Source organism: Amphiprion ocellaris, chromosome 3 (genome assembly GCF_022539595.1).
Source record: "Amphiprion ocellaris isolate individual 3 ecotype Okinawa chromosome 3, ASM2253959v1, whole genome shotgun sequence".
In the NCBI taxonomy this organism is placed as follows: Eukaryota; Metazoa; Chordata; class Actinopteri; family Pomacentridae; genus Amphiprion; species Amphiprion ocellaris.
In genome coordinates this window covers 18,888,130-18,903,467 of record NC_072768.1, presented here as the reverse complement: position 1 = coordinate 18,903,467, position 15,338 = coordinate 18,888,130, and the positions used below count along the sequence as shown (strand labels likewise).

General features: G+C 40.9%; 1 protein-coding gene across 2 annotated transcripts in view; it reads right to left on the bottom strand.

Moving 5' to 3' along the window:
• Window positions 1-13,945, bottom strand: part of nell2a (neural EGFL like 2a) — a 91,723-nt gene extending 77,778 nt beyond the window's left edge. The window contains exons 1-4 of one of the 2 annotated variants that reach the window (XM_055009309.1): window positions 13,526-13,945; window positions 13,132-13,260; window positions 2,527-2,677; window positions 962-1,135 (exon numbers count right to left, since the gene is read on the bottom strand). In XM_055009309.1, the coding sequence (XP_054865284.1) occupies window positions 962-1,135; window positions 2,527-2,677; window positions 13,132-13,260; window positions 13,526-13,577 (506 nt within the window). In that variant the 5' untranslated portion in view covers window positions 13,578-13,945. The remainder of the gene's footprint in view (window positions 1-961; window positions 1,136-2,526; window positions 2,678-13,131; window positions 13,261-13,525) is intronic. The other variant, XM_055009308.1, reaches the window with a different exon arrangement.
• Between the last annotated feature and the right edge of the window lie 1,393 nt (window positions 13,946-15,338).

The window sequence follows — 15,338 nt, the reverse complement described above, 5'->3', positions numbered from 1 at the left end:
TATCTGAAAGTCTGAGACAAAAAAAACACAATAATATACAATGTCTACATTTGATGGTTGCTGGAAATGTTCCTCTGTACTCCTATGTAGATATTCCATTAAAATCAGCTGTTTCCAGCTAGAATAGTCTTTTACCACACTGACTGTATTTCTGATTAATTTAATGTTATCTTCACTGAAATTTCTTTCAAAAATAAGAACATTTCTAAGTGAGCCTTAGAAACGTCCCTAGAAATGAGCCCAAACTTTTGAAAGGTAGTGTAAGTTAAAATGTTAGAATGTGAAGCAGAACATAAATAGTCTATTGCTTTAACAAGAAAAGTTTCCTTTCACACGATAAATTGGTATGGCGTTATAACGTTAAAAGCACCTTGTTTTAACAATTAGCCTTTCTCATTCTAACATAAAACTGATCTGTTTTTCTTTTTCTGGTGTGACAGCAATACACTTCTGTTCTTACAAGTAAATAACAAGTGCCAATTAAGAATGAATGTTACCTACTTTAAAATCTGTATTTGTCACTGTGTGAACTCACTGGAATCATTGTTTGAAAAGGCATCATAGCAGGAGGTATTGTTGTGTGAGTTGGTGGCTTACATTGGCACAAAAAATGTTACTGAAACCAGAAACACACAGAATTTTATGATGATGCTGACAAAGAAACGAGACAGAAGGTGGATTGGTTCCATCGTGGCAGATAGCTGATCTATTTAATAAGGATATTGTGGGGGTTGATACCAATCTGGTGGCTGAGATCAGTGCATCCATAGTTTTCAAGTTAGTTTCAGAAACACAGGAGAAAATCCCATCTGTGTTTTCAGTTTTAATGAGTTGTGAAAGCTGACAGCCTCTCCTGTCATACCTGTTTTCTTCCAAGATACACAACACACATGGTGTTGACTTCATATTTTATTGTTGCATCTAATATTTAGAGCATATGCATACAGTAACAATACCTCACCTGTTGCAGTCCACGTGTAGTATGACATGAGAGGCGCTGATGGCCACGGAGACTTTATGCCACTGGTCATCAGCCAGGCTGTAAGGAAACACCTCAGTGTGATCCTGTTGGCCTTTGGTGCGATAATGAAGACGCACTTCACTCCTCTGGCCACTGCTCTCGAGCTCCAGGAATCTGCAGAATAAAATTTTCAGCAAAACTGCTTCTAGTAACAACCACGCAGTGACAGCTTCTCGGAGAATTTGCATTCCCTGCATTGTACAGTGTGTCTTGTTGCATTAAACTCTCATTACTGAAACAAAATCCTGACTTCTTTTTGTACGGAAACTGCATGCATCACCATAGTGTCTAACTTCAGGGCTCCTCTCAGTAGAGTGCTGGGAGATAAACACCTTTTCCAAGCAGTGCACCCACATTTTACCACATATGCAATACTATTTAGGATTAAATCACATCAGTAGTCAAACATAATGGTACTATATGGGTGTTTAGTGCAACTTCAGCAGCACACAACAATGTCCCACGTGTGTTGATTCAACTCTTTACATTGGAGTATTAGTATTCTGGGAGAATCCTCTTCTCCACACCACTGAGACTCACCCAGCATAGTGACACTAATGGAAAGAGCTGCCGATACACACTCATCACCTCTGCCTTTAAAGACAGACTTATTTAAACTAGAGTCATTTGCCGGAAACATTATTCAAAAGAAAAATAGACACTCACAAAAGTGTAGCAGTGGAATTGATTTATCTGCAAACCCCATCAAATAGATTTACTCTCCCCTAGTCATGCATGCACATTCATCCTGGCTCCATAAATGCACTAGCTAACACATCTGACACTGAATTAGTCCTGGCCGTGTTTCCAAATGAAACCATGCAGCGCTGCTTTGTTGCATATGAATGGCTGGGAAAGCTGATCAGCAGTGGGGAAAGTCATTAACATCCGTGTGAGCTCTCTTCTCAGGAATGACTTTAATGTACAAACCGTTCAATCAGCGCATTATGTGGAATTCAGATTGCTCTTCTGATCATGGAACGGCTCAGCTACCACAAACTAATGGAAAACATTAGCATGCTAACTGCAGATAGTCCCATCAGTTTTCGATTCACAATTACCGACTCAGTGTTTGCGTCGTTGATGGACTGTGAATAACACATTGGCATACAGACTGATTTGCTTCGTTTACTCGACTGGTGTGTAAAACATCTAAGTGCTTATCAAATACAAACATCCAGTCTGCTAATATGATAAAACAGCGAGGTGCTAAATTTAGGATACGACTTTAATTATGGTCTATCAATGGGTTGGTAAACAGCTTTACTGTGTTCCATGTGACATTTTACCCTAGATTTTATTATTTATCATTTTTAGCTCACTTAACTAAAATATGCACAATTAAATATTCCTTAAACATATTCTGTACATAGTGCATACAACACTGATTTGAAAACTGTATATCTGTATGCATATTTGCACATATTATCTAAATAAAAATAAGAATACCATCTATAATAAACCCTGTTTCACACATATGACAATGCAACGTGACCTGATCATACCTGTGCTCTGAATGATGGATGGACAGGATGACCCCAGAGTTGAGGTGATCCTGTTTGAGGGTCGCCAGCACAGTAAACTCATTCTTGCCTCGAAGCTTCTGGACCATTTGCTCTGAGACCTCAGCAGGAGCTTTCACTTCCCTGGAGGACCCTAGAGTGAAGACAAGAACATCAGAATTTATTAACACCATTAGAAGATGCCTCACTGGAATACCTGTAATTTCATCAGTCTAAACATTAACAGAAAATAACACTAGAACTAACAATATGTGTTTAATCTTGAAACTATTTTGACATGATTTACTGACAGTAAGACACAGATAAAGAGCTGAAAGTTTGGTTTTATCTGTGATTGTGGCTTGCAGGATCCCTTGTTAAAGCCACATATAAACACAGTTTGTATTTTGCATTTCTAAAGTCAGATTTGATGACATTGTACAACAGTTTATATGGAGGCACCAAAAAAAATTCTAAATCAACATGTTCTCGATTTGATTATTTCCCTTCGACAAAGTCAATTAAATACAAGTAGTTTTCCTACATTGAATTCATAGTGAAAACACTGCTGATTTGATGGTAACTCCATCTATGATCATTAACGAAATACAGAAATAAAAGTGTAGCAACAGCAATTAACAAAGTGATGAGGAAAGTATTTTACAGAGGAAACTACTGTAGTGATCGGGAAAATTTGCTGCAGGAAACTAAAAGCAATTATACTGGGATTTCACAAGCCTTATGTTGTAAATATTTGATGTAATCACATAACAAACCCTTGACAAATGTGAATTCATAAATGAAAGAACCACATTAAACACATAAAACAGGCTTAACGATACAAAAAAATATGATTTACAAAATCACAAAGTTTCAGTTTTTGTTTATATAGTACAGGGCATAGGACCTCAATAACCTGGTAGGAACAGCACACGCCACATTATTACAGTGTCTCCAGTTCAATTCCAGCCAGAGACCTGTGCTGCATGTCATCTCCTCTCTCTCACCTCATGTTCTCTGTCTGCCTCTTTGCTGCCAACTATCCACTGAAGGCAAACTGCCAAAAAATAATCTAAAAGAAAAATACAGAGCTTAAAGCTTCGCTCCAACTTGTGGAAGCTCAAACATTTTTGTCAAGTAAAGCTGTTAATTTATATTAAACAAACATATAGATGGAGATTGTTAAATTGTAGTCATTCTTTTTAACATCAGGTGATAAGTATTTGTTGTTCCAGCACACGACATCTCTACAACCAAGTGAACGTCATGAAACAACGTTTATTTGGAGTGACCACGGGCAGATTGAGAGTGGAATCATAGGGCAGAAAGTCAGTAATGAGTTACACAACTTGGATGCAGAGTTAATGAGGTTGTCGATGCTGCTTGTGGAATGTTGTCCCGCTACTTCCTGAATGGCTTGGCATACATTTTGGGGGACAGAATCATGTAGTCAGACATGTCCATCTAGAGCTGTCTGAAGCGATTTCTTAGATGTCAAATGGTGGAGTTATAGACATTCAAGTGCCTGCCTACAGCTCCAACTGACATGCAGCATCCAGCATGCCAACAGCCCCTTTTCCTCTTTCTCTTGTCATCATGTCATTTGGCATTGTGTCATTTGAATAAAGCTGCATTTTGAGATGTTTTTTTATAGCCACAGGTCAAAGAAGTGTGTGTGTACTGGCTACACTATCTGATCACTGTCCTTTCAAGCCACACCTGGCCAGGCTGTGGATTATATAGAATTTGTCACCAGGTGAACAACTGAAAAACTGTTTGTGCATAATGGCTAAATGTTGGCTTTTCTAACCAGAAGCCCTTCACAAACAAATAGATATTAGATATTTAACTTTTTCTCTATGTCAGAAAAGGACACGTTTTGTGTTTTTTCACCGTCTTCTACTCAGCAGGGTTGGTTGATAATTTTGTGCTCAAGACTTTTTTGATTGCGTTTGTTTTAACGTCAGGACTAAAATAACATTAATGTCTGTCAAAGGCATTAGGAAACTAGCCAGTCACTATGAAGATTAATTGTTCTTCAAGCTGAGGTTAGGTCATTCACCGCCATCAATACCTGATAGTATTCACTCTCTACAAGCAGAAAACAAAGTCATTCTACCAAATATTGTACCAATCAGAACCAAAACATCATAACAGCCCTAACTAATATGCTGTCTGTGCTTCATTTGCTGTCAAATCAACTCTGACCGGACAGCGCCTTCAAGCTTGTCCTGTGGTATCTGGCATCAACACGTTAGCTGCAGATCCTTTAAGTCCTGTGTGTCGTGAGTTGGAGCCACTGCAAATCAGACTTCGTCCAACACTACTGTTGGTTATTAGTGTGTCTTTCCTCAGACTATCAGTAGGTGCTCACCACTGCTGGCACCCCATATGCCTTGTCATTTTGGAAATACACTGCCCCAGTCGTCTGCCATAATGAGTTGGCCTGGCTTGTTAAAATGGCTCAAGATTTTACATCTATTCATGATGAGTGCAAGGACTGACTCTTCATTTGCTATCCAATATAGCCCAGATCATGGCATGAGGTTGTATTGCGAGATAGTCAACAAATTCATCTGTGAGCTGTCATGTTTTGGCTCATTGGTGTATGCTAGTTTGTAGCCCAAAAATCACATCAGTGGATCTAACACTTTCCCTCTGGCTTGGTACAGGTCTAAAGATGTGAAGCTGAAGACTTGGAGGGAAGATGTAAAAGGATGCTGGAGCTGGAGGAGATGGGAGGGCATTTTCTGCATGTTGTGTATAGTTAGGTCGTAAGCTCTTGTTGCACCAGTGTGCCCCTTTTCTCCTTTCCAAGTCTGTGCAGACGTCTATGCTACTTTAATGGAAGCATCAATAAATGATGACGTTTCTCAGAAGCAATCACATCAAAGAGCGCACTTCCAGCTATGGGATGCATGCAAGATGCCCTGGCACACTTAAGCGCTCCAGGAAGCTAGCATGGCGGCTTTTCCTCAGTGTATTAACATTACTTCCAGCTGGTGGGAGTATCCAATTAACACAATGAATTGTGAAATAGCAAGCAACTCCATGATGAAGGCTGAATCCACAGCATGCTCGTGGCTTATAAAAGATACAATGACAGCATGCTGGAAAGAAGAGCATGCTTTCATTCTGTTGTTATACTTTCAGTGTACACTCACTGTCCTTAGCTTTTGCCTCATGTAGGCTTTTAAGCCCACCGGGGACATATTTTGAGTCATTTCTGTCTAAACAAAAATGTTCACTAGACTTGTCCCTCACCACAAGAGATGCACAAGGCAGAGTTTCATGCATTTTGCATCACCAGTGGAATATTATCCCAGTGTCATTGGCTGAGGAGGGACAGATGGTCCAATGACTGCAACAGGAGTTCTGCCTAGCAATAATCTGCTGCAATCAACAGATCCTACTTAGCATCCAAATCCAAATGGCACAGTTGATAATAATCTCTGAAATTATTAGAAATGACTTTTATTTTGATTCAAATGATTGAATTGTAATTAAAACCACAAGCACGTTTGTTTTATTGGAGCAGTTTTGCTGTGCTCTATGTTGTCATGCATATTCTGTCTTAGAAGAAAAGACGAGTGGAAGCCAGACAAGATTTATAATGTCAGTTAGAATATATGCACTGGTCAGTCTATTGCCATGCCACGGGGCTGAACAGAGAATACGCTGACATCTCAATCATGAGCAAAATGAGCACAGTGGGAGCAGGTGTCAGGGCGGGGCCCACACTGAGAGAAGGTTGATGAGGCAGGGGGATGGTGAGCACCAAGGAAAATCTACCACCGGGCTGCACCACAACTTGGCAGCAGTGAGCTTTTGACCTATAAGTGGATGATTCTCATCACCAGTCTTTACACTTTGAGGGGAAAGGGCTGCTTCAAATGGGACATGGGGGGATTGGAGGCCAGAAGCATCTCCTCATTTGGATGTAGTGCTACTAATGGCCTGTATAGAGCTGGCGCTATAAAAAGCACATAATCTCAACAGCGACGGCAGTAATATCTTTACATTCCTACAAAACATACATGAAAGAGCAGTGGATGAGTTTGTGCTGGGATGAGTGGGCCAGCTTTCCCTTGTGCCAAATCTATGTGGCCCTGCTGAGGGGGCCTTTGGTCGATTATCTATTGGCAGGCGGCTGGATGGGGCAGCCACCTGCTCCTAACGGCTTCTGATGTGAGTTACTGACACAAAATAGCTTGAAAATGATGATCTAGTATAGAAATATTCTAATCAGCACATTTTCAGTGCAATAACACAGCTCTAGTAATCTATTTGGGCCAGCTGATTGTGACGAAACTATGTTTTTGAGACATGCAGAGTTTTATCAGCTGACTAGAGATCTCTGAAAGCCTTGGGCTCAATAGCATCCCTAGGAAGCACAGCTTTGGGCTACAGCCTAATCTTATCTCCTGGGTACATTGTGCTTTAATAGTTACATTCAGACCACGATTTCCATCCCTCAGCTTCACTCCTAATCTTAAACTGTCTAATGGTCTTATTTTGTCTGACCCCTAGTACACACACAGCTGTAATCCCCCCCCCACCCTTCCACCACTGCATTCTCAAAGAAGTGTATTGGCAGTGCTGCACCAATCACCAGCTCACACATTTAGCATTTAGAACAGGTGTCCTACAGCACAGCTTGAGAGTCCAGATACTCCCAGCTTTGCCACCGTTCTTTTCTCACACATTGCTTTCACTCCTACCTGTATTTACAGAATGGAAGTTTTTGTAGTGAAAAGAGATAGCGTTTCCATTACCCCCACCACCCACCACCATACTCTGAAGGACAGGCAGAGGTACATTTTTATGTTCGTTACAAAGTTTGGATTCTAAATTAATTATTTCCCTGAGGAAATTGTGACTAAAAGCAGCATCACTGATATTAGATAAGATCATAGACACTTTTGTATGCGAATAATGAGGACTTTCATTCTCTGGTCTCTAGTGGTTTGCCAGAACAAAATAACACCTCCTACATCTTTGCAACAACTCTTCACTTCAACAGCACTTTGCAAATGAGAGTGAGCGAGCCCTGAGATGCACCGAATGCACGGAGCCAAGAGATGTCCGAAAAAACATGGTGATGCAATCAGCGGCACGAGGCAAAGCAGCACTACGGTAAACCATATAAAACTGAAATATTCCCTTCTTGCATAATGTTTCTCATTTGAAAAATGACTGAGCATATTTCAAATAAGATATTTTATCTGCTGGCCGGAGTGCAGAGGGATATGTGTGGGAGGGTTAGGCAAGAGAATATCTCTCCAGAGGGATTAGAGTAATGATAAACTCTCCACCGGCAGCAAACTCCAAACCCTTCATTACTGTCAGCAAACACACACACACACATGGATGTCTGTGAACGCATGCACGTAGACAAACAGGTGTACACAGACTCACACAGGAACTATAACACCGGCATTCTGGCTAGGCTACAACTCTAAACAAACACTGAGTCAACACAAAGAGAGAGACGGATGCAGAGATATGCAGTAAGGTTGTGCTACACACACACACACCAACCCCCAGAAGCTGGTCGTTACAGCTCCTGAATATTCCACCGCACTCGGGCAATCTGCATTCGGCGGACCATCTCCCCCCGCTGCGTCTCCACTCTCCTGGAACAAATACTAAACTGAGCCAAGGGCACCTCCAGGAATGCTTTGGCCAGCAATTTCTCCCCAATTCTCAGATCGGCTCCTCAGTGACCGCCTGTCTGACATTCACACTCACACAAAGCTAATGACAGCCTTCCAGTCACCCAACTGTATAACTGCCCTGGGGGGAAAGAAATATCTCTCCCTCCATGCTCACTAGCCCTCCTGTGTGGAGCGTGGGATCAGGTTCGCCTCAGAAGGCAGCAAACAAAAATGACTTTGACCACAGGGAGTTGGGATAATGTCAGTCATCAGATTGGAAAGACTGGGTAACTTTTTGAGGGAATGCAACAGAATAGAGCAAAGACTACTGAATACGGCAAAGGAAATGGGATCATTTCATATTAACATTTAAAATTCAGGTTATCCAGTTAGATGGTTATCTAAGTTCAGGTAAATTTCACCTGTTTTATCTTTATTTGGTGTCTTTATTTCTAACTGGCTAAAAACATGATGGCTGTTAAAGATCTTCACAGGATTACAAAGAAGTCCCATAATGTCTTATTTTTCTGAAAACTATTGAAAGGGAATCCTCACTGTGCAAGCATTTCAAAATGTGGAATTAATTCAAGTGTTTAATTTAAAAAAGGGGGGGGGGTTAGACAGAATAAGACAGATATTGTTTATCTTATATTATCAATAAAAATCACATTCGGTTTAAGAAAAATCAAAAAATAATGTGTCTCTCCTCCAGTCCATACTGTCACAAAGATCCCTTTTTAAAGCATTTTTAACATAAATGATGTGGGACAAAATTTTCAGTCACTGTTCCACGCAAAAATTCTACCATTCTGCTTAAACCAATGTGAGGCATCTGCAGTCGGAGTTAGACAGTCAGTTGGGTATTTTCCAGACTTACAGTCTCTTTAGTACCACATTGTCACTTTGTGTTACAATCCCTCTACTGTGGCTCACCAAGGAAACATTCTCTGCGGAAGCACAAAGAGGGAATTTCATACTAAGAAGTCTTTAACTTTGGAAAAACCCCAAATGATTTATCTGATTCAGACTGTAAAACCTTCATGTTTGCTTCAGCTAAACTTTGGAGTGCATTTTAAAACAGAGGGAGGACTGTGGATTTTGCTTCCCATCACTTTATGAATGGATTTCTTTGTATCCAGTGTGGACAAGAGGAACCATTAACTAACCCCTCATTAACCCTTTTTGACGTACATCTGGTTGTGTCAGCACTGCTTTCTGAAAAATAGTGAACTTCATAGCTCTTCACCATGAGGATGGATTCATTTTCCAAGGATTTGGTTTTGTGTATCGAAACTGTTTTGAGAATCTTCACTTGAACTTCGAAAACTATGATTTACATCAAATTAAAACTGTTAAATCTCCACAAGCTTTGCAAGTCAAATAAATGCAGTTTATGTAGGACAGCATGACACAACCTGTTTTTTTGGAGGAAGAAATCTACGAGGAAATATCTAAATTTTAACTGAAAAGTTTTGCTAGCAAGCCGGCGACAGCTCCAGGCAGGCAGGGATAGACACCACTGATTAGTATTATGGGAAGTGGTTGCAGTGTTTTTAGATCTTGACCCATATTAAGGACAAAATTCTTCCTCTTTTATCATTCATTTAAAATATCCCTCTGGCAGGTTATTCTGTTTTGTAAAGAAACAAAACCAGGTCACTTGTGTCAAGTGTTACAAATACTTCAATGCCTTGTTTGAACCTAGATTTGTATCCTAGTTTGACCCCATTTGCAGATTTTACCATTTACTCTATGTTTTTACTTATTTATTTAAATGGTAGAGCTGCATTTCTCTACATTAAGTAATATTTTGCAGTTCATCTGCAGTAAGGCAAACAGCAAATATAGTCAACGCAGTGTTAAAAAGAACTTTGCAGTATAATTAGGGCACAAAAATTCAGCAAAAGTGTTCAACTGACCTCTTTTGTCAATGGTTACTTCATTATGTATTCCTGTATTTACATTCCTGTTAAGCTTTCAATGTCATTCCTTTAAGTGCGAGGTTAGCTGCACAACAGCTCCATCTGAACCTGCTCAACACAACTCAGCAGAGTGCAGAAGCTGCTCTAACATATGGAAGCATGAATCTGGACTCTACAGTTGAAGGACTAAACTACTCTCCAAACCCTTTACATCCTTCTGTAGCGCTGTGCTCCACTGTATCATTGTTACTAGCAGCTGGTAAGTGTAGTCTCTCAAAGAGAAACCCTCACATCTGTGACATACACAATAAAGCAGGACAACAAACTGACATTCACACATAGTGTGCCTGTCTTACCCCGTCTTCCTCCCTCCTTCACACATGCACAAGAAAACACACACACAGCACGGTTGTATTATAAATGAGTCTCTTCCATCCCGTTACACTTTAGTGCTGCTGCAGTCAGGGACATTATCACCACAACATACACAGAAACACCTCACTGGCAGTGTTCAAACAGTCTGAGCAAAAACCTGCGTCTGAGACAGACAGGATTCACATACACACACACAGATGCAATTACAGGGGAGTCTTGTGCTGCAGCTGAAAGGATGCTTCTAGCAATTGTGTTGTTTGCACTTGGAATGAGTTTGGTCCATGTAGCCAGAGAGAGTGTGGGTGTATGTGTGCTGGGGGAGGGGAGTGCTTCTGGGTGTGGCCCCTGTGCTTGTAGATACAGAGATATATGGGTGTCTAGATATTAAAAACTGTGGGGGAAGTGCTAATGATGTGATAATTCTGAGGTGAGGCTGCCCATCACCTGGCATCAGGACATGAGAGGAGCCTCGCCCGAGGGCTTTTCTCCCTCTTTATTATGCCTGTCCCTGAGGCCCACCTCTTCTAATGCCATGCAATGTAGCACTGACAGCTGCCTTCAAAAGCATCAGCAGGGGTGCGCTAAACAGCAATCCTCCCTCTGCTCACTGCTTTTCTCTTTCTTTCACAGACACAAAAAAAAGCATAGTTTGGCGGGCAGAGATGGAAAGATAGCAAACAGCACAATCTCTTATCCACACATACACGCATTTCTATACTTTGAATTACATTCTACTTTTCTTTCAGCTCTCAGCAGCTATAGCCCTCCTCCCACCTCCACCCAGCACCCAGAGATAACAGCCATCCCTTCGGGCGGGCGGGCAGGCAGGTTGTAGAGGGGACAGCCATGGATATGTTCTGCCTGCCATCTAATGAGCGTCGGAATGTCACCGTGGGCCTGTCTGCTGGTCCCAGCCAGCCAAGCATCCATACATGTGGAATCAGCACAGTCTATCAAACAGCTGGCAGACAGCTCTGCCCTGTATCTCGCTCTCCCTCTCTCTCCTTTGGTTCTCCTTTTTCTGTATCAGCTTCTTTCTCTCTAGCTCACTCACTCATTTCTGCATCTCTACAGAATGTGCCTCTCCCTGTCTCTTTCTGATCACAAACAAACCGAGGCCCAGGTCTCCTTCGCCCTTATAGCTCTGCCTCCCCCTCACCCAACATCATTGACTTAACATAGCCATCCCAAATGAAGGATGGAGGCAAGCTCGGCCATAAATAACACACCGCCCTCTCTGCCTGGATAACTGAATGTACTTAGCAAAGGGAATGCAGAAAAATAAGGCAGCGTAATGACAGAGAGGTGCCAGTCGAGGAGCAGTCGTGTTTTTCATTTCGTGACAAAAGCTGTGGGAGCTTCTCTCTCTAACTGCCTTTGTTTCTCCCTTTCTTGCTCGCTCTAACTCTTCCTTGTAGTCGCTCCTCTTGCCTCTTGCTACCTGCCTGGATAGAGCACTTCTGAGTGTTGTCTACACAGAGGACATCAAATGGCCTGCCTTCACAAAGATGCTGGAGTTGCTGCTCCATGCAGAAGTGCTGCTGTCTCAGCGGCTGTGCGGGGAGATTAGAAGATATCAGCAAGGAGGGAGGCAAGAAGAGAAATGTCGACAAATGATCGTGGTGTTTCTCTGGCCCAAAACAACATTGTCACTTTGGTACATTATGTGATCGGTGATGAGATCCTCCTTGTGAAGATTTGCATGCCGCCACATCTTCGGTTTTTGCTACTGATCTGGGAGCCAAAAGCAATTTCCTGCGCTGCTACTTTTGGCTGGGTTATGACAGACATCCCCATCCCTGTTATGAGGCTGTTAACGGTTTCATTTGGATTGTAATGAGTGTCTGACATCAAATGACAAAGATGTAACACCGGCAAAAAAAAAAAAAAAAAAAAAAAAATGCATGCAAAACTCAAACACGGCCGCAGCTTTGATAACTCCATTTTGCACAGTGCCACTTACTAAATGCTGCAGATAACAGTAGTTAGCCTACACACTACCTTGCAAATGACAACACTCATGACTCACTCTGTAATCCACTCATATTTTGGGGATAAAAACCATTCAGACTACTTACACACTTCATAGGATCACCAATGGGTAAACTCTCACAGGGGGCCCATTCGCCATAAAGACTCACATCATCATGGCTCTGTGAGCACAGGAGTTTGTCCCTGCCTAATCTGATTAAGCTCACTCATTCTATGATTCTTTGCATGATCCTCCGATCTCTCCCCCTCTGCCTGCCCTGGTCACCCCACTTTTTCATGGGGACCCAACATCTCCTATTGTTCAGGCAGGTGGCAGTCTGAGGGCCCCCCCAGCTCACTCCTGTTATAAAGGAAAACTGAAAATCAACCGTGTTTGCTGCTGAGAGTCTGCTACATAGTTGTGCTAGGAGCAGGAAGAATCATATCAAAGCAAATGGACCAGTTTATCAGATGATCTGGTATTTTTAGAAAAATATCTGCAACAGTCATCTCACCAGAGGAGCCGATCTGTGCCGCATGATGTTAGTCCTGCAAGTTGTGCAAACAAACTCTTTGTGACAGTTTCCATGAAAGCAGTTTTTTTCTGCTTCACATCACACCACCTCATCTGAGCACATTTTTGGTTTCAGACAAAAATACAGTGATTGTGTGTGTTTGGGTACCTTGGAAGTGGAAAGCTCTAGACTCGCTGTGGAAGCCCTGGACCTGAGTAACTCCATCAAAGCCTTCTCCAAGCGATAGTTCATCAAACACGTTGATGCGCAGGGCAGGGTCAACCCCAAAACCTACAACTAATGTACAAACACACAACAGAAAAAAGCATTATTACAGTTGGTACTAGCAGGAAATGACACCTGTGATGCTCTAAAATGCTCAGAGGAAGACATGGGAGGTTACTGTACTGTCTACAGCAAGCTTGATGTGATTACTTCTAACAAACCTTGGTGGCAAGTTCTCCAAAATAACACACAACGTGACCACACAGTGTATCATCTTAAGGGGCTACATGTTGCTAGAGATGGTTACTGTAAAATCACTGTCAGCCTTGTGTCCTACCTGAGGAGGGGCAGAATATGCCGAGAACCAGAAATAGCTGTAATAATCCCATGGTGAATGTGTAAAAAAAAATAAAAATTAGTCCATGTTTTGTCCACTTCCGAGAGACAGTGTGGTTCAATCACATGCGAAATGATGTCTCGCCCTCGCACAGGAGGCTGTTACCAATCCCAAATGCTGAGCGGAGGCATCATCACAACTTTAGATGCCCGATGGTGCAGAGAAAAGAGGCAAATCCGGGGGAGAAAACAATAGTAACGCTGCAGAAATTATTCCATGTACCGCAGGCTCTGCTCCATCAGCACCGTCCGCAGCACAGGTGGGCACCGGAGGACGCACAAAAGCAGCTGCTCCGCCTCAGCGGCTCCACAGACGCTCCGACAGCAGCGTGAATGAGGAGAGCTGCGTCCGCCGACGGAGGAGAGAGAGAGAGGGAGAGAGGGAGAGAGGGGGAGAGAGGGGGAGGCAGGGAGGGAGAAACTGTCAAGGAGCGACAGACTGAGAGGGACAATAAAGCCCCCTTGTGGCCTGAGATGAGTAAAGCCTGCATCGGTTTAATAAGTACACAGAGTCCGGCTCCAAGAGAAGATCATGTCTCCAGTGCGCACTGATGGAGAAATAGTCGTTTGGCCAGGTGACATGTTTCTACATTAGGGCTTCAATTTGAAAAGATCACAAAGATCAGCTTTTAAAAACTCAAGCAGCCTCCATAACATATTGTTCATGTGTTTACTGGTTGTTGGTTATTTTGATATTTTGATATTTCATATTTATGCTCTTTTAGAATTTGATTTTACAAGCTGTTATCCTTTTTTCTTCCCTTGTTTTTTTAAGATTTAGATTAGTTTTATTTTAGACTTTGATCCTCCAATCTGCTATCCTGTTTTATCATGATCTTTTTTTTGTATATAAATTTAAACTTATTTTAGACTTTGATATTACAAGCTGCTATCCTGTTATATCTTCTTTTGGTTTTTTAGTATTTAAATTTATTTTATTTCAGACTTTGATCCTACAATCTGCTATCCTGTTTTATCATGTTCCTTTTTTGTATATAAATTTATTTTATTTTAGGCTTTGATCTTACAAGCTGCTGTCCTGTTTTATCTTGTTTTTTAGTATTGAAATTTATTTTATTTTAGACTCTGATGTTACAAGTAGCTATCCTGTTTCAGGGTTGATTTAATAATATAAAATATTGTTAGAATTCAATCCTACAATCTCCTATCCTGCTTTATCTTGTTTATTTAGTATTTAAATTTATTTTATTTTAGACTTTGATCTTACAAGCTGCTATACCATTTTATCTTGTTTTCTTAGTATTTAAGATTTAGTTTTAGACTTTGATCTCACAAGCTGTTATCCTGTTTTTTTGTGTTTTAAATCTATTGAATTTTAGATGCTGATCGTACAAGCAGTCCTGTTTCATCTTTTATTTTATATTTACTTTATTTTGGATTCCATTCAACAAGCTGTTACTCAATTTTATCTTGTTTGTTTAGTATTTGATATATGTACTATATTTTAGTATTTGATCTCAAAAGCTGCCATCTAGCTTTATCTTTAATTGTATCTTTTTTTGTATTTAATTTTTTATTTTATTTAATTTTTACATATTTTTATCCAGCTATTATTATTATTATTATTATTATTATTATTATTATTATTATTATTATTATTATTATTATTATTATTATTATTATTATTATTATTTAGGTTTACCAGTTTGCATGGCAAACTGGGATAGACCTTCATGAGTGGTGATTGTATACATGCAATTTTTATGTCCCTGTGACTATTTAAATTGTAGTTA